Here is an 18,454-nt window from a genome sequence, read left to right as displayed (position 1 = left end):
TTCTCGCGAGTGACTTCGGCATTTTTCATTAAAAAAACGGGGAAAAACTTCCGCAAAAAAGTTAAACTAAACATGGTAACAAGCGAACAAGCTGATGAAGATCTGTATGCATGAATTCACCTGTCAGTTTTTGACCAATCTGAGGCGAGATCATTGAAGCACAGCGAAATACTTTTCCGAAACAAAGTAAACAACGCATTGAAGCGTAGAAGAGGGAATTTCTGCCGTTTCTACATAAACTACAGAATTGCAAATGCTTCAAAACAATCGGTTCATCTGTTAGCTGCTCAAGAAGATAGTTGCTGTCGGCTGCGCCTCGAGCAACTCTTACGCATCTTTCGTGCTCTCCAAACTTCCCCCGTGCTTTAATTCTCGATGAACGCACGCTGACGCATGAACCAATTGCTGAATGATGTTAGTTTGGAGAATTTGGTTTTGGATCAACTGAGAATCCCCTGAATATATTTTTCCTCTCATTCACTATACTTGTCCGCTTGATTGTTATACTGGTGATATTGTTAGGAGAGTTTCTGTCTTGGTCGCTCATAAGAGTTAAAGGGTTAATATGAGAAGCTGAATTATAAACGACTGGATTCAGAATCTTGGTTTCGAAATGATATGTGGTGGCAAATTGTCAAAAATGGGCTGACACGCGCCCTAACAACCGTCTGGAATTGATTTAAATCCTTCAAAAAAAAACTAATTAAACTGAGAAAGTTAAAAAGTGAGGTATTTCTTTATAATTGAATTTTTCGAGGGAACTTTCATTGATTTAATATCTGATTTCTTTCAAATGGATTTGCTTGTTGGTAAACGGTGAGCAAGCTTTCAGCTCCACTACAAATACGCTTTCGGTAAGTCTTTGCAAGTCCCTTCATTCAATTTGAACATTTGTACCGTAAATTTTTACAACAGAAAGCGAAGAAATTAAACGGTAAAAAGCTGCATTAAATTTCTTTGGGTTTAGTTTAAGTGTCTCATTGTACTTTGAGTTTTCGTTTGAAGAAAGACCAGATTTACACACGCAAACAAACGAGCAAACTCTCGCAACTTCCAAACATACATTTGAATTTGCTTACAATTACTTTCATGCCATTTCCTGACTGAGCAGAGAGGTTAATCTTCGTACATCAATTGTCGATGGAAGTGAATAACGCTTTCCGTAAGATCATTTACTGTTTGTAGAAAAAAATGTCGCGATAGCCAATGAACTTGAGTTTGTTTGGGAAACCGGCCGGTAGCGTTTTCTTTTCCGAAAGTGTACACGCGCTTTTTGCTCTTACGTGCTCTCTAATTGACAGGTGTCAGATCGTGACAGGTACCCACAAAAACATTTTTCAAATTTTGTTTGGGGGCCTTTGATGTCACCTTTATTACGCAAATAAACATGTTTCGATGAAACCTTGCCCCGGTCATTCTTTAATTTGCATTACCTCTGATTTAACTATCATTTACTAGCTAAAATATTGTTCCGTTTATAGATGATTTTGCCGTAATTACAGCCCTAAATCATTCTGGTTCTTTTGGCAAGAACTTCGTTAAGTTTTAGGAAAAAATAAAAATGTTATCACCATCCTAGATCAGTTCATGTGGGGAAAAAACTGTGCCCTCTGTCCTGAATACCGCCCGAAGTTGTTCCTGAAAACGTTGGGCGCAAGTCTCTTATCTTTGTATTGCCATAGAGGTAAAATTATACTCTGAATTTAACTATTTTATCCCTGCCTACTGAATGTCTAGGCTAATTTGCGTCGTCACTTTGCCAATATTCGTCCGGACAGGTGTGTTTTGATAAAAGTCCTAATTAACAAATGGTAAACACCACAGCGTACACTATTGAGTTATGGATGCACGCGGGAGGTTGCTAAGCACGAAAGAAGCGTAAGAGTCGCTCGAGGCGATAGCCGAGAGCGACTCTAGCTTCTTGAGTGCTTAGCAAACCTCCCAAGTGCATCCATAACTGAATAGTGTACGCTGTGGTGTTTACCATTTGTTTTATAACATAACATTGATACATTGTAGCTAAAGAGTTCCCTTTTATTTAACAAATCTTACGCGTCCAGAAAAAAAAAAAAGCGCGCGCGGAAAAATAGTCTTTGCATTTGCTCACGTCAGCAGCGTACACCCATGGGCAAATGGAGGACGCTAAATTGACCAATCAGAGCGCGCTCTTTACTTTGGTTATGTTATAATTAATTTTTTAATAGATGTCATTCATATGTGTTGAACTAAATTTGAATTACGATAAAGGTTCAACAAAAAAAGACAAATTAACAACTTCTCTTTATTTGGTGAGTGAACAAATCATTTACATGCTCGAATGAGATCTAGTTACTCATAAAATTACAAAGTTCATGCAAGACTATTTCCTGGGTTCTGTCCTGGTGTACCGGTTCACAAGGGAATTACCATTGTTCTTTCTTTGTTTAGGAGTTATCGGTTAGCTATTGTATATTGTTTGGTCTTTTGTATTGGCTCTTGTGAACCGGTACACGAGGACGGAACCATTTTCTGTCATCCATTACCTTTGAAGCCACCATGTTTATCATTAGTCTTGCATGGGTTTGAATCTTGTTAAATGTCTCGCTCTTGGTCAAAATTTTCCTTTACAGCTTGGTTTTTTATTTACCCATTGCCAATTTGAAGGATTGGAATAACAATCAGCATAAGCTTCTACCCTTTTCTACTTCCTGCTACGGGTCATCCAAACTTTCAAAATTGAGACATTTAGTCTTGCCTACGTATAGAATTCGAACGAAACAAACGGCGCCCCAGGCTCTCACATGGATTTCGCTGAGACTGTATATCCTCTGGTGGCATAGGTAAATGTGACGAAAGCCGGATTGTGTTTCATCATTGCGAATGGTACGAATGATGAAACCAAAATATACCTCTCTTAACGCCTTAAAAAGTAATTCTAATGATCGTGAATTATGAAAGATTTGCTTGATAAAAACAGTCCAAACTTTGAAATTGAGGAGTTTTCGAAAATTTAGCTCAGAGGAACAAGAACAGTGCAGCCCGGTTTTCATTAACTTTTTTCCGCGTAGGGAAGTGGGGATTATTTACCAACAAACACGTTCATGAAAGGAAAATAGGGGCATTCTGGTTACATTTTGGGGCAAATTCACTTGCATATAACATAATGCATAAAAAATTTAAAATTGAGAAAAAACAGTCAAAACTTGGCACATGCATTAATCAATGACTAATAATTAAGACAACATTATCAATAGACACCAGAATCTTTAACGAAGTTCATTATTAACTAATGAATTCCGGAGACAATGTTTTACTTGTTCTAGCTTCCCCTTGAAATTCTTGTGTTCTAAAAGAGCTATAGAGCTGTAACTTGGTACAAAGCACTTACACAACAGACTCTACAAAGTAATTGAGCCTTTTGGGGTTTTGCCAACTGTAGTTACCATGGCAACCATTTGTCGCCAGAGAATATTTATCATATTTATTTATCATATGTAATTTCTGTTTTATGTGGAATTTTCAAAAAAGGCTCAATAAATTTGTTAACCATAATATCTATTATAATTGTGCAAAATATGGTGATAATATGTTGAAATGCTCTTAAGATATTTAAAGGGCAAGTACAAAAACAACAAAATTTACAAAATTTGAGAAACGCAAGTTAAAAATGAACAATATAGTTAGATGCTACTTGGAGCCCCTTGACTTACATAAACACACAAATTTACATTGATACACTACTCACATCTATTCTAACTGTCTCTACTTCTTCCTTTTTTTCTTTTGAGGCTCTCTGAGAGGAGCGATGTCATTAAAACCGCCTGCTTCATACGTCGTTCCTTCTCTCCTGACTCGGAGTTCTTCTTCTTTTGCTTTTGCTTGTCTTCTTGCAAGCCTATATTTCTTGTGCTTTTCTTGCACTCTTGCCACAGCCTGTTTTTACTCTTCCTGAGTCTCTTCTTTCACTAGCTCTGGTTGTATGCTGTCCCACAACAAGCCCTGCTTCCCTCATAACATCATGTTTCTTAGTTGCGCCGCAACTAAAATGAAGGGCAGCAGCATTTGCCGCCATTCCTATTCTCTTTGATCCATGCCACTTGTGCTTTGGACACTTATTCCAAACAAGAAAATTGATGGATTCATTGGCATTGTTTGTGTAGCCAGGCAAACACCTTTGCAACAATGCTGGCTCACTTAATCTGTCATAATTCTTTAGCAATGGCTCTTCAAAGACAGCATCCAGATGATGAGGCTTGTCTTTGCAGGCTAATCCTTTCTTGAATTTGCACCAAGAATTGTTTGGACAAAACTGATGCCTCTCCTTATCTTCTATCTTAAGAGAATGATATAGTCCAGCTGTGATGGCTGTCTGCATATCTTTGACAGCTTGGTCTTTCTGTGCTGCTGTGAGAGCTCCTGTTTTAACATTGTTGTGTATGGCTTTGCCATAATTAGTTTTAAGTTTTTCAATGGCAACCTTAGTCAGTCTACCATTACTCCCCTTGATAGACTTTCCATCTGCCATCTTTACAGAAGTCCTTTGATATTCGTATAAGGCCTTGCCCAGTCTTTTCTGGACATGGCCTACGCAGTCCAGCTTGAAGATGCGATTGCAGTGAGCTGTTCCTTGCAGGTGCTCATCCTCCCACTTGATATAAGCAAGCGACTCTTTCCAAGAGATATACTTCTTGTCAGTATGTTCAAGTACTTCATACTCATTGCAGGTTTCACAGGCACCATAAATATTCCACACAGCACTATAGGACTTAGAGTCACCATCAGTGATCATAAACTTATAGCGGAAATTTAATCCATGCTGCGCCCATACAATCTCTTTGCGCATTCCATTTTCATACTGGGACTTGAGCCTTTATAGGAGCCATCACGCTGATGCTCTGCAAACCACTCATCAAATGTCTCTTCATCCAATCTAGCTTGCATTTGAGAGCATTGATTGCATGTTTTGGAAATGACTTCCAAATCTATAACCTTTCCTGTTGCTGCTGATATCACAAAGCCAACACAATGATTAGCAGTAAAACCCCTCTTCGACCAAGTGCAATCAAAGGTGACAGGGATATCAACAAGAGAGCTGTTATCATTTCTTAAGGTTCTTTCATCTATTGCAACTTGTTTTGCTTCATTCGCATTGGCTTTAAGCTGCTCCTTGGTGACTTTGTCGTGTGCAGCATGAAGAATTTCCTCATGGTTATACCATGTGTCTATGGAAATGCTGAATGGCATGTTTAGGATTTCACATAGCTTAGCCACCCCTTCTCTACCAATTCCCATCTCAAAAGCAGCATAAACTACTCCTCTATTGATATCTTTACCCTGGATGGTTCTTGGGGTCTCTTGATCACCAGCATGCTCTCCTGTAGCCATAAATTCCTCCATGCCACACTCATTGCACTTAGCAAACAAAGAGCTGCTGATACCAAATCTCAACGCTTCTCTCAATGAGCTTAACATGGCCTAAAATAAAATAATTATATGTAAGACACTATAGTATAGCCACAGACAAACATTACGTGCTCGCAAATAAAGAAAATTAGAAAATATTATATAACACACCTGAAGAACATGGTCCACGCGAGTGAATCCTACGAACAAACTTCAACAAACTGTCCATAGAAACAAGTCGATAGCCTTTTACTACTTCTTCAAATTCATAACTCTCGGAATCAGATGATTCTTGTTCTAGGGCACCTAGTTTCCGCGAAGAAGCTGGAGTTTTGGGCGGAGGAATTCTTTCACGTACAACATCTTCTTCGCCAACAAATGTGACAGCAACAGTTGCAGTCTGGTCACGCGTTTTTGCTTTCAAAACAGTTTGTTTTTGAACTCCCCTGAAGCCTTTTTTCTTCCTTGACTTATTCTTCTGAGTAGTCGACTGTTTTGAACCATATTTAGGCATTATAACAATGATATTTTGGGTGTATACGAAATATAAACAATGGCGACGCAAAGCGATTTTATGGAGCAACACGAGTTGGCTCCTTGAGCTGAGTAGCCAGGCTCTAATCGGAAAATTTAGACCCATGGACGTGGATCTAGGACTTCTGGATCCCACAGACTCAATTCAGAAGATTTTTTTATTTTTCCATTGTAAATTTAGCTGAAATTCTGATTGGTTTCGCTTTCGTTGCCATGGTAACGGAAACGCAAAACAATAGAGACCTTTCTTTATGTGGATTTTTTTTGATAAAAGCGTTCTTTGTTGGGCAAGAGTATTACATCCTAAACATCGATAAACTTAAGTGACCTTTAGGGCCATAAAAAAAAATTTTACATTTCTTTTGGGAATTTTTGAATTTTTTGACCAGAATGCCCCCTTAGGAGAACGGGTGACAAGATGGTTAGGGCGCTCGACTCCAAGTAGATAGAAGATGCGATTTCTTAGTCTAATGGGTTTGCTTTTATTTCACTTGTCTGTCACGAATTAAAGCTACTACAAAGTTCGTTTTAAAAATTTTCCAATGAAATAACTTGTAAAATATGCAAGTTTTGATTAAGTTAAAGGGTCAATTATCAACCTGTCTTTACTTTGACGAGTGAGATGATTATTTTCATAACCGCATGGAATAGAGTTACAATGAAATTAAAAAGTTTAGTGCGAAATTATTCTCTGTCACCAGTAACCGCTCTCACTTGGATCACAGGCACTAAATCTATTATTTTTTTATGTATAATTAGTAAAACTGTGGGGAACGATTCTTTATTATCAATGCGAAATTATAAATAAAACAAACCAACTTAGTATATACTGCACAAGGCAATTGTGCTCTCGGGAGTGCACTTACCGGCCAATTCTGAAATTTTCACTACTATGATATGTACCTTCACCAAGGTAAACAGTTCTCAAATACCTAGTTTGACGACAACTAATTTTACATTATTGATAAAAATTCAAGTTTGCATAATAGCTTTGAATTATAAACTCTAACTACCTCCAGAGATAACTTGCTGTCAAAATTGAGAACAACAACAAAAAAAACAAAACAAAATCTGATCCCTTCTCTTATTCTTAGCAGCTGATAGAGCAGTTGTCTAAATCAGTTCAGATTATCAATTTCACATTAATTACTTAGCTCATTACCTTTATCACACCGTATGTATGGGGTCATATTATTTATTAAGTTTTAATCAATTTTGGATTTCTTAGATATAATTACCAAGACTAGTGATAAATGGTTCATGTTTTTCAATAAGTTTTAAGCAGGTTTGGCTTTAGATATAATTACCAAGACTGGTGATAAATGGTTCATGTTATGACAGAGATTACAATGTTGATTCTTCCTGGGCAGCTTGGTCTTCAGGCAAAACGGTATTTGAAGGTTTGACACAGAGACTCAGAGGCGACCGGCTGCTTTTTCTCCTGAAGATTCTTGTAAATGCCGTATTGATCTTAGTGCTCAGGAAAATGTACAGCCATGGATTGATGGCGCTGTTGGCGTGACCAAACCAAAAGCACACAAACTCGACAATCGGCTGAGGAGTTAAATGAATATTCCATTTTTGCATGACATATCTCATGTGGACCACCTGTGCTGGGAGCCAGCAAAGAGCAAAGGCACAGGTAACAATGATGAGCATCTTAACCACTCTCCTCTTCGAGGTTTCAAGTTGCTCTCGGATTCCTGCCAAATGTTCCACTCCAGGTGCAACATGGAACCACAACCTCCGTGCGGTAATAGTATAAATGACAGAAATAACACTCAAAGGGATCAGATAGTTGACCACTACCAGGAAGAGGTATATCCCTCGCAGGGCCCTGTATGGATCACCCAAAACGTAAACAGACAGCATACATTCGGAATTGTGGTCTTCCACAGTTTGAACAACAGGGAAAATGGACATAGAGGCCAGTGACAAGATCCAAATAAATGGTACTGTCAGTTTAGGCTTTCGGAACCAAAGATGGCGGCGGAAGGGATGAACAATGGCATAGTACCTATCGACTGACATGAATGTCAGGCAGAGGATGGACGCTGTTATAGTGACAAAGCCAGTGTATACGATAAATTTGCACGTGATTTTTCCAAATATTCCTGGTATCATCCATAAACCGTCTGCACAGAGCTGGGTAATCGACCAGGGCATCACAACCAACGTCACCAGCAAATCAGCGATGGCCATGTTGACGAACATGAAGCTTGTCAGCGATCTTACTTCAGGTTTCTTCCACACGATGTAGATGAGGAAACCATTCCCTGCAAATGCCACGAGCATCGCGATGGCGTACAGGACTGTGAGGATACCCACCTCGGTCTCATTTAACGTCATCTTCGGTTTCTCTTTTTCTGTTGCTAAAGTTAGATAAGATGACCCTGATATTACTGTTTGATGAATCACCAGTTAACAGCCGTAGCCCTTAAATCTTATCTGATAGCAACCTCGTTTTCAAGATAAAATGAACCACACGCAGCGAGAGGAATCGATTGGGAATTTATAGGGAAAAACTTATAAGAACTTTTTTTTTTTAAATCAAGCTCACTCTGGTTTAGACCAATGTTCGTGGACGTCAACGGAGCAGTGAAAAGGCCGGAAGGAATTGCTGGAAACAGGAACAGGCAAGCAAAAACACATTTCGAGATTCTTGATAAACAATTATAACTTTGTGACTGATAATGAATCTAAGAATCAAAGTGAAGGTAATGCTTCGGTTTAGACTCTAAGTTAGTAGAGATTACCAGAAAGAAGCAGTGGCAATAACGATTTCATTTCACTTAATCTTTCATTCCCACTTTAATACCTGGTAGAACAGAAATAGCACTTGAGATAATTAACAATTATTCCACAGCGCGCGTTGGATATGAGATGATAGATAGCCAACGAGGCGCGTAGCGCCTCGTTGGCTATAATCATCTCATATCGAACAAGCGCGAGTGGAATAATTGTTTTTATTAAAAACGTTAAATTAAATTACTAAGTTTTATTAAATTTTTAGCTCTCTTTTAATTTTAAGCTGACACGTACGCTTACCATATTTGTAGATTATGGTATATTGGCTGATATACCATAATGGCCAAGCCAATAAAAAGTCTTGAATAGCATTATCCAATGATCTAGTTTTTAATAATGAACGATGTAGTATGTAAAGACACCAATGGCACAGTATAGAATGTTTTTGGAGACAGAGAATCAATCTCCTCTTGAATTCGCTTTTCAACATCAACTTATTCTCTTCTAAATTATTGAGTTTTAGAGGCGTTAATTGCCTTTTGACAATACATTACAATGTACCTGCGATAGAATGTATGGGAGACCACTGCCACCTTATAGACTTGTAATCTCAGCTCTAAAGGAAGAGAAAATAAGGAAAATAAATACATTTCAACTTCAATGATCCGAGTGTTTCTTCAGGTTGATGTAGACTAAGAGACACCGTATACCTCCAGACAAGCTTGACAACCTTGCTTCCCTCGTCCAACGGTTTGAAAATTCAGAAGCCCGACACTGATGAACTTGATGAACTACTGAGTTTAATCCTGATCAGTCCTTTATTTTAACATTTCAAGATGATTTGTCTTGAATATTAATGCGGGTATCGGGCACGCATCTCCTCGAGACAGCCGGACAGGAATATCAAACTTAAATGTTTGCATGCGTGGGGCTTAAAATGAATTGAAATCCAACATGGCTCATATTTATAATCCATCCACGTACAACACGGACTTGTGCCTTCCGCTTTGAAAGTCACTACTGAAAAACTAATTAAAGCTCAAATGCGGCAGAGGTCAAACTAACGAACAACGTTTGGTAGCTATTTGGCTTTGAAGCAAGTCTTATGTTACATGATGTGTGTGAGGGTTATACTATTTTTGTAAGAATGTAACCCCTAACGTAATGAATCTAGGGATAATTGCTTTGGATCATTCAAGGTTTCTGGGAAACGAGACCAAAAGCTCTCGATTAAAAACGACCACGATTCCTCGTTTTGCCAAGCAACGACATACGAGCCTCGATTTTCCGGATCATTCAAGGTTTCTGGGAAACGAGACCAAATGCTTTTGATTAAAAACGACCACGATTCCTCGTTCTGCCATTGCTTCTTTATCCACTGAATTAGGACCTATTACATGAAACTCTAATCCCCACCATAACAAACGCCTTCACTAACCGGTTGTCAATGGCGTTTGAGGTACTGCACATGCTGTCACTGTGAGAATTTCACACGCACGTAAACGCAAACTCTACGCGATAAGACAGTAAAAGATAACGCACTCTGTTTGGAGCAACTTTTAAAAGAAAGTTTGCGTCGAGAAGTTGTTGTACTGGATATCTACATTAGGTAACGTTCAAAATGGAATGCGATCGACAAAAATGACTATATGACAAAACGGCCATTAACAGTCCGTTCCTGTAATTTAAACCAATTTTTTCTTCGATTTTTTTGATGATTTTGATTCATAGAAAAAACCAGGAAAGATTTATTACTCGACGTTTCGGGGTCATCGTGACTCCATTATCAAGAGACTAGTTTAAAAACATGCAAATAAGGAAAGGTACAAGAATAGCATAAATTAGACTGAACGGCTTAAACAAACACCTTGGCGCGGATGGAATCCGTTTGCACGTTCAGTGTTGGCTTACGCATGCGAATATACAACATTTCATTAACAAGGCAATCAAATTTGCCGTTACATTTCGTGATGACGTTGAATTGCTCGATCAAGCGTTCAGGCATTTCACTATTGTGCTGGAGGTGGTAGTGTTTGTAGATAGAAGATGATTTCCTTGTGTGCCCTTCTACGCGCTCGTGTAAGTGACCACGAGTATAGCCCACATACCCTGCATCACACAGGTTACATTTAAATTCATAAACGACACATTGTTGGTTAACAATAGGGGGCTTAATTTCGTGTTGCTTAAGCTGTTGATCGAGCTTAGGGCTAACGAACACTGGTTGGACAGTCACGCTTAACTTCGAGCTTAGACTGTTCAGTTGTTGTTGAACAGTCTAAGCTCGAAGTTAAGCGTGACTGTCCAACCAGTGTTCGTTAGCCCTAAGCTCGATCAACAGCTTAAGCAACACGAAATTAAGCCCCCTATTGTTAACCAACAATGTGTCGTTTATGAATTTAAATGTAACCTGTGTGATGCAGGGTATGTGGGCTATACTCGTGGTCACTTACACGAGCGCGTAGAAGGGCACACAAGGAAATCATCTTCTATCTACAAACACTACCACCTCCAGCACAATAGTGAAATGCCTGAACGCTTGATCGAGCAATTCAACGTCATCACGAAATGTAACGGCAAATTTGATTGCCTTGTTAATGAAATGTTGTATATTCGCATGCGTAAGCCAACACTGAACGTGCAAACGGATTCCATCCGCGCCAAGGTGTTTGTTTAAGCCGTTCAGTCTAATTTATGCTATTCTTGTACCTTTCCTTATTTGCATGTTTTTAAACTAGTCTCTTGATAATGGAGTCACGATGACCCCGAAACGTCGAGTAATAAATCTTTCCTGGTTTTTTCTATGCCTTTGCTTTAGCAAATCCCTGCTGATCAAGATTTTGATTCATCAACTTGAAAAAAAAAAAAACAAAAAACAAAAAAAAAAAACGAGCTGGAAACCTGCTTTAGGTGCGAAAAGTCAAGATTAGTTCAAAAAGGCGACTTTTTAGTTTCTCAAGTTTTCTGCTGGCAGAGTGTTAATGCAGGTGCTCCGTATTTTAAAACACATTTGAATACGTAATTAACCTTCTAGTCGAAGGAACCGGAAGACGTAAAAAAGAGAAAGTTTCCTTCGGTGGAATGTAGATTTGTAATCTAGGAAAATGTAGGAAATCTGGGGGAATTTGGGAAAACAGTGTTCCAAGTATGTCGTTTTATTATCCAACTACACTTCGTAGAGTACAAATAACTCCATAGACGAGTACAAACATCACGCGTTATTTGTACTCTAGAGTACCGGTTAAACAGGTTTTCTCGCATCGCGCAAGCAAAGAATTGGATTGTGGGTACGAAAAAAAAATGGCGGATAATTTGAATGCTATTTTCGGCGACGAAAAGTAAGAATGGCTGGAAAATTTAAATCCAAGTTTATTAGATAAATTCGACGAAGAAAATCAGCTAGACGACCAGGAAATTTCTTCATTTATTGAAGAAAATAGAAACAGCAACACGACAACGCTCCAATTCCGTTCCGCTATGGACATTTCTGTCTCGCACTCCCAGTAAATAAACATCCGCGAAATTCGCCCGCACTGAAATGACAGAAGAAAAAATTGCTTTTTGGAACTTTTCAATTTAATTCTTATCTCGATTTCACAGATACATGACTTTGAAATTGTTCAGTATGGCTCTGAAATATGCACTGTCATGTTGAAATAGCGGGCGTATAAGGAATATATGCCTGAATTCATAACTTTCCATACAGGGATTAAAATCACTTGGAATTTTCATCCCGATATATTTATTTTCACTGATGGAAATCCGACATCGATTTCTCGATTTTAACACCCAACAGGGTCTGTCGTGAGGAAACAATTGTTTAATAGGGCAGATAACAAAAGCTTTCCTTCATGAATTGAATTGACATAGTGTCTTATCGTTATTTTCTTTAATTTAACTTCAAGATTCTCTAGTCAATTTTGGCCTTTATGTTCTTGGTACAAAGTCTTTATCGGCACAACTGCTGATAAAATAACAAAAATAACACCTTCGTTTAGACACGATAATGTTTTAAAGCTGAACAGCTTTTGGGGTCGTGTGTAAATCTAAAATAAACTGTAAATTAATTAAATTCAAATGATGATGGTTTTTGAGGAGAGGGGAAAACCGGAGTACCCGGAGGAAAACCTCTCGGAGCAGAGTAAAGAACCAACAAACTCAATCCACTTATGACGCCGGGTCCGGGAATCGAACCCGGGACACATTGGTGGAAGGCGAGCGCTCTCACCACTACGCCAACCCTGCTCCCCAAGAGTTAAATTAAAGTATGATGGCTGGTGGATCGACAGAGGCACTTTGAAGCTTTACATATCCTGAATTTTTTAGTTAAGGAATACAGTAATTTTTTTAATTTTCTTTTTAGTAGATCATGTCGCAATGATATCGAAAGAAGCAGCGAGAATCACGTTGTCGCGTTTAAATAGTTCGTTTCTGTGCTTGAGTTATTGGCGCTGCGCCGTGCTATGATATAGGAAAGACCTTTTTGAAAAATTACCTTCAAAACTTGCATCTGCGGAATTATTTCACGCTGTACTACCCAAATATTTGTGTTCAACCTGTTTGAAGACGAAGTTTCTTCGCGTTTTTGCTCAGGCGCGAAAAAGGAGAAAACTTGGCGAGAACGGAAGCTAAATTGAAAAAATAAAGTTCCGCATGACCTCTCTTTCGTTCAAATGCAAATTTGGAAAGGATCTCTAGGATAATTAAACAAGAAAAATTGGACAAGATGATTGCGACAGCTAACATTCGTATGGCCGGCTGACTGAATGTTGAAAGAGACCCGGAAAAACTCCATGATCAGCTTAACCTGGGCGAATTATTTCAAGTCTCCATAGTTACTGTCACATTAGCATTCGGGTTGCGTGAATCGTTCTTTAGCCTGCAGCATATGGTTGAGGAATCGTTGAAGCATCAGGCAAACCTAGGAAGTGGGCCTCATAGTAAGAAAATCAGAGAGACTTAACTATCTTTCAACTATCGTTAGCGCCATTTTTATTTTCATGCTCAAGATAAAAGCTCCTGCGGGTATGCAAATCATCAAGAGACTGAACTACAGCATGCGAAGCTCCTGCCAAGATTCAAATTACATCAGAAGAATGCATATGACGCTTACATCACTAACCATCCACAATTGAATCTGATTCAGTGTATTTTGGCGTATAGCTTCGTGGCTGCCTTGATGGCTCAATTAAAAGTTTGAGCAGAAATGAGCAATGGCAATGAGAGTATAAGTTCTTTTCAGAACTGTTTAAAGGGAATGACGTTTCTCTCATGTGACACGCTGGCTGAACAAACAGATATGACAAAGGCGCATGTAAAAGAACAACAATCATGTCGGAGTAGATGTCTTAACCTTTTAAGAAGCATTATTATTCACCCCGCACCGTTTTACATAAGGTCATATGTGGCGTATTTTTTTTATTCTATCATACGTAAAATCCAATTTCGATAAAAAAAATTTCAAAATAATTAAACTCCTATTTTTTTAAGTGGTTCCGTCGATTAGCAATTGATGTCGTGGAAAGCTGTGATATCTTTAAAAAGTCGTAATTGACGCATGCACATCTTATACGGTACGCCAACTGTAATTTGTTGTGGTTAGCCTCGAAATACTCTTGAAATGATGACCGACAACGAATAATTTCTTTCTTCCGCAAGCTCTACTGTGCGTAATAAAACATGACACAGCTTGCGTCGGTTTAAGAAAATGAAGTTTCAGGTACGGTTGAACCTTGCGAAGAAAAAGCACTTGCATCAAGCGACGATTCCGATGAAGATGACAACGAAACTGACAACGAAACTCTCGTCGTCTGGGAAATGATAAGTTGGAGATTTGAGGGTTGGTTTGGGCTAACTAAGTTTTTTTTTTAAACGCAACAGAAGGGGCTTCTAGTCATAGTAAAGACGTCTGTTTCGTGATCAACCCAAAAATTGCGGCCACAATTCTTGATCTCTTCAGTTGTAATTTAAGTTACCTTTTTAATCAAAGCTTATCTTCCGGGTAAAGTTTGTTTTTACATCATTTTTTTGGTGTTATGGATCAAAACATGGTTTAGTCAGGAATATTTTTAATTCAGCTACATTGGAAGGGTTAAAAGGTATTACAACCATGATAAACATCGGATGGGAAAAAAAAAGAAACATCGCGTACCGGTGCATCATTAATTGAAGAATCTTCTGGCTTTTCAGAACTAAAGAAAAAGATAGAGCCGGACATAAATCAGAGATCCCATACCTTATATCCTCCTGTTTTCCTTCTTAAGTTGTCAATACTTAATGCTTTTGATCCCAAATTTCCTATTATCCTGCCTGACAAAGGATAATTTGTAGTTGTCGCAAACGTGTTTGTCTTAATTAATTGCTGGCAATGCATTAAATGTAATTTTTTTTTCGCAGGAGAATGTGACTAGTGGGGTAAAGAAAATTTACTCGGTGGACTCATAACAGACTTAGGAAAGACAAGATATATTTGACTGCTTGGAAAAGCGCATGATGTTGAAAATGGGCTTTGGTCAAGGGTGGCGACTGAGAAGTTACCACACACGGTGTACCACCATTTCGAGCTTCAATTTACTCGCTTACAATAAAATGGTTTGAAAAAATTCATAGAATAAGTAACTGAAATTTGTGTTGAATATGGAAAAGGTAAGCAGAGCTTTTAGTTCGAAGCGAAGGTCAGCAAGGAAAACTTGCATGCCTGAATATCTCGTTGGAAGTCTTCGTTTTGGCAGTTGTGAGGTTTTGCAGGGTTCGGCAAGCCGTCGTCGCGGGTTATTTTTGCCGGCTGACCTTTCTTTAATATTTCACTTTCCGGTAGCTTGTGGAGGCTTACACCTTTTCCTTTTGAATAATAATAATTATTGTATTTTTTTGTATCACCGTGCATCGTGACGTTTCCGAAATTTGTCTCTGGAGAACGAGAACTAAACAGAATTGGGCGCTGAAGCGTCTTTCAAAGCTCTAATATGTGCAACCTCAATGCACCTAGTTTTCATTTATTTGTTTTTTGCATAGAATTTTCTCATCCCAAAGGTTTCCACTGATTAGTGGTTGATCGTTACAATGCACAGAAAGTGTAGACAGACAGAATGTTGTTGGCATAGATGAACCAAGGGATGATAACGTAAAATTCCAGGCATCTTTTATGTGTAATAAATGAAAGATTGAAAAACCTATAAGTGCCTTGTTTTCGACAAAGATTAACCGTTGCTTGGTAAACTCCATCTATTATTCAGCCTAAACGATATCTGAGAACTTCAGTTAGAGTTGGCGAAATAGAAAGCGCTCGTAGACTTCGTTGATGGAAGAAAAAGGAAACGAAAATATCAGTTTTACCTGCATTAGATGAACTACTCGACGACTAGAAATTAAAACAGAACTCGCCGCGGGATCCTTGCACAACTCAGCCTATTAAAACAACCTTTTAGGTTGCAGGAAAACTTGGTTTGGCGTCAAAATTTCACTTCACCGTGTTTTCTTAGCATACATAATTACGAGAAAGCGCACGACGCCTTTCACTCTATCGTCAAAATTCCTTTATGGAACCGTCGCCTTGTCAATTTAGTTCTTATCTCATAACCTTCTCTCTTACCTTCATTGCATGCAAATTATTCCCTTGTATATTTCACAGATATATGACTTTGAAATTGTTGTACGGCTCTCAAATATGCACTGTCATGTTGATACAGCGGGCGACTAGGTAGCTTTATTTTTAGAGGAATATATGCCAGAATACATAGCTTTCCCTGCAGGCATTAAACTCACTTAAAATTTCCATCCCAATTCTTTTCACTAATAGAAATCCGACATCGATTTGTCCATTTTAACACCCAACAGGGTCTGCCTTGGGTAAATAATTGTTTAATAAGGCAGATAACGAAAGCTTTCCTTCATGAATTGAATTTACATAGTTTCTTATCGTTATTTTCTTCAATTTAACTGCAAGATTCTGTAGTCAACTTTGGCCTTTATGTTCTCAGGTGCAAAGTCTTTATCGACTCAACTGCTGATAAAAGAGTTAAATTAAGGTATGATGGCTCGTGGACTGACAGAGGCACTTTGAAGCTTTACATATCCTGAATTTTTTAGTTAAGGAATACAGTAATGTTTTTAATTTTGTTTCAGTAGATCATGTCGGAATGATATCGAAAAAAGAAGCTAGAATCACTCTGTCGCGTTGAAATAGTTCGTTTCTGCGCTCACGTTATTGGCGCTGCGCTATGATATACGAAAGACAGTTATGAAAAACTACCTTCAAAACTTGCATCCGCGAAATAATTTGACGCTGTACTACCCAAATATTTGTCTTCGGCCCGTTTGAAGACGAAGTTTCTTTGCGTTTTTGCTCAGGCGTGAAAAAGAAGAAAACTTGGCGAGAACAGAAGCTAATTCGATAAATTAAAGTTCCGCATGAACTTTTTTTCGTTCAAATGCAAATTGGGAAATTAAAGGATCTCTATAATAATTAAACAAGAAAAATTGGACAAGATATTACGACAGCTTACATTCGTTCACTGTATGGCCGGCTGACTGAATGTTGAAATAGACCCAGAAAAACTCCATAAACACCAGCTCAGCTTAACCTGGGCGAATTATTTCAAGTCTCCATAGTTACTGTCACATTAGCATTCGGGTTGTGTGAATCGTTCTTTAGCCTGCAGCATATGGTTGAGGAATCATTGAAGCATCAGGCAAAGCTAGGAAGTGGGCCTCATAGTAAGAAAATCAGAGAGACTTAACTATCTTTCAACTATCGTTAGCGCCATTTTTATTTTCATGCTCAAAACAAGAGCTCATGCGAGTATACAAATCATCAAGAGACTGAACTACAGCACATGAAGCTCCTGCCAAGAGTCAAATTACGTCAGAAGAATGACGCTTGCATCACTAACCATTCTTAACTGAGTCAAGTTCAGTGTATTTTGACATAGAGCCCTGTGGCTGCCTTGATGGCTCAATTAAAAGTGTGAGCAAAAATGAGCACAGGCAACGAGAGTTTAAGTTCTATAGAGAGATCTTTAAAGGAAATGACGTTTCTCTCGTGTGACACGTTGGCTGAACAAACAGATACGACAAAGGTGCATGTACATCAACAATCATGTCGGAGTGGATGTTTTAACCTTTTAAGAAGCATTATTATTCACCCCGCACCGTTTTACAAAAAGACATATGTTGCGTATTTTTTTATTCTATCACATGTAAAATCCAATTTAGATAAAAGAAATTTGAAAAGAATTGAAACCCTTTTTTTTGGCGGGAGTAAACCTGAAAAAATGCCCATTTTTCAAACATTTTTCCATAGTTAGTAGAGGGGACTACTAACTATGATTTTTCACGGCTGGGATTTAAGAGAAAACTTAGGCAAACTATATATCCCGAGAAAGCTTATGACTTGAAGATCATGAAAAAAATACTTTCAAACTCCACATGTCAATTGTAATAGGATACCACTCATTTAATTGTGCCACCTGCTGGGTTCTACCAACGGTTACTTAATCAATAAAAGATAAATCCCCCTGGAAGTAGTAAAAAATAATGTTTTTAGTGCCAATTCAAAGAAGACATGTTGTTTATTGTTATAAGCAGAATGATATCTAATATCGATCAAATTTGACATAGGAAATCGAAGTGGTGTTTCACTTCATAACTTTAAGTACATACATCATGTGGAAAATTTCTCTCCTTATAACACAAAACTTATCAAGAGGAACAAATGCTGAAAATTTCAGATCATTCGGATAAATTGTTCTCAAGATATCTTTTCTTGAAGACGAAATTATTGCGTAATGAG

At 38.3% G+C, this 18,454-nt stretch overlaps 1 protein-coding gene and 1 pseudogene across 1 annotated transcript; both read right to left on the bottom strand.

Annotated features, from left to right (window-relative positions):
- Positions 1–2,043: 2,043 nt before the first annotated feature.
- Positions 2,044–6,230, bottom strand: LOC148724308 (uncharacterized; annotated as a pseudogene).
- A 451-nt stretch (positions 6,231–6,681) lies between these two features.
- Positions 6,682–9,375, bottom strand: LOC111334441 (RYamide receptor). Its single transcript, XM_088733968.1, has 2 exons — positions 9,226–9,375; positions 6,682–8,288 (listed from the first exon to the last, which is right to left on the bottom strand). Exon 2 carries the CDS (start codon positions 8,263–8,265, stop codon positions 7,261–7,263), a length of 1,005 nt encoding a protein of 334 aa, XP_088590094.1. The 5' UTR covers positions 8,266–8,288; positions 9,226–9,375; the 3' UTR covers positions 6,682–7,260.
- Positions 9,376–18,454: the final 9,079 nt, after the last annotated feature.

Source organism: Stylophora pistillata, chromosome 9, assembly GCF_964205215.1.
Source record: "Stylophora pistillata chromosome 9, jaStyPist1.2, whole genome shotgun sequence".
Taxonomy (NCBI): Eukaryota; Metazoa; Cnidaria; class Anthozoa; order Scleractinia; family Pocilloporidae; genus Stylophora; species Stylophora pistillata.
Note: the sequence above shows the minus strand (reverse complement) of the source record. Positions and strands in the feature narration are given on the sequence as shown.

Bases quoted from the DNA above. Each gene is read 5' to 3' on its own strand.
- LOC111334441 (XM_088733968.1), bottom strand. From the start codon at position 8,265: ATGACGTTAAATGAGACCGAGGTGGGTATCCTCACAGTCCTGTACGCC.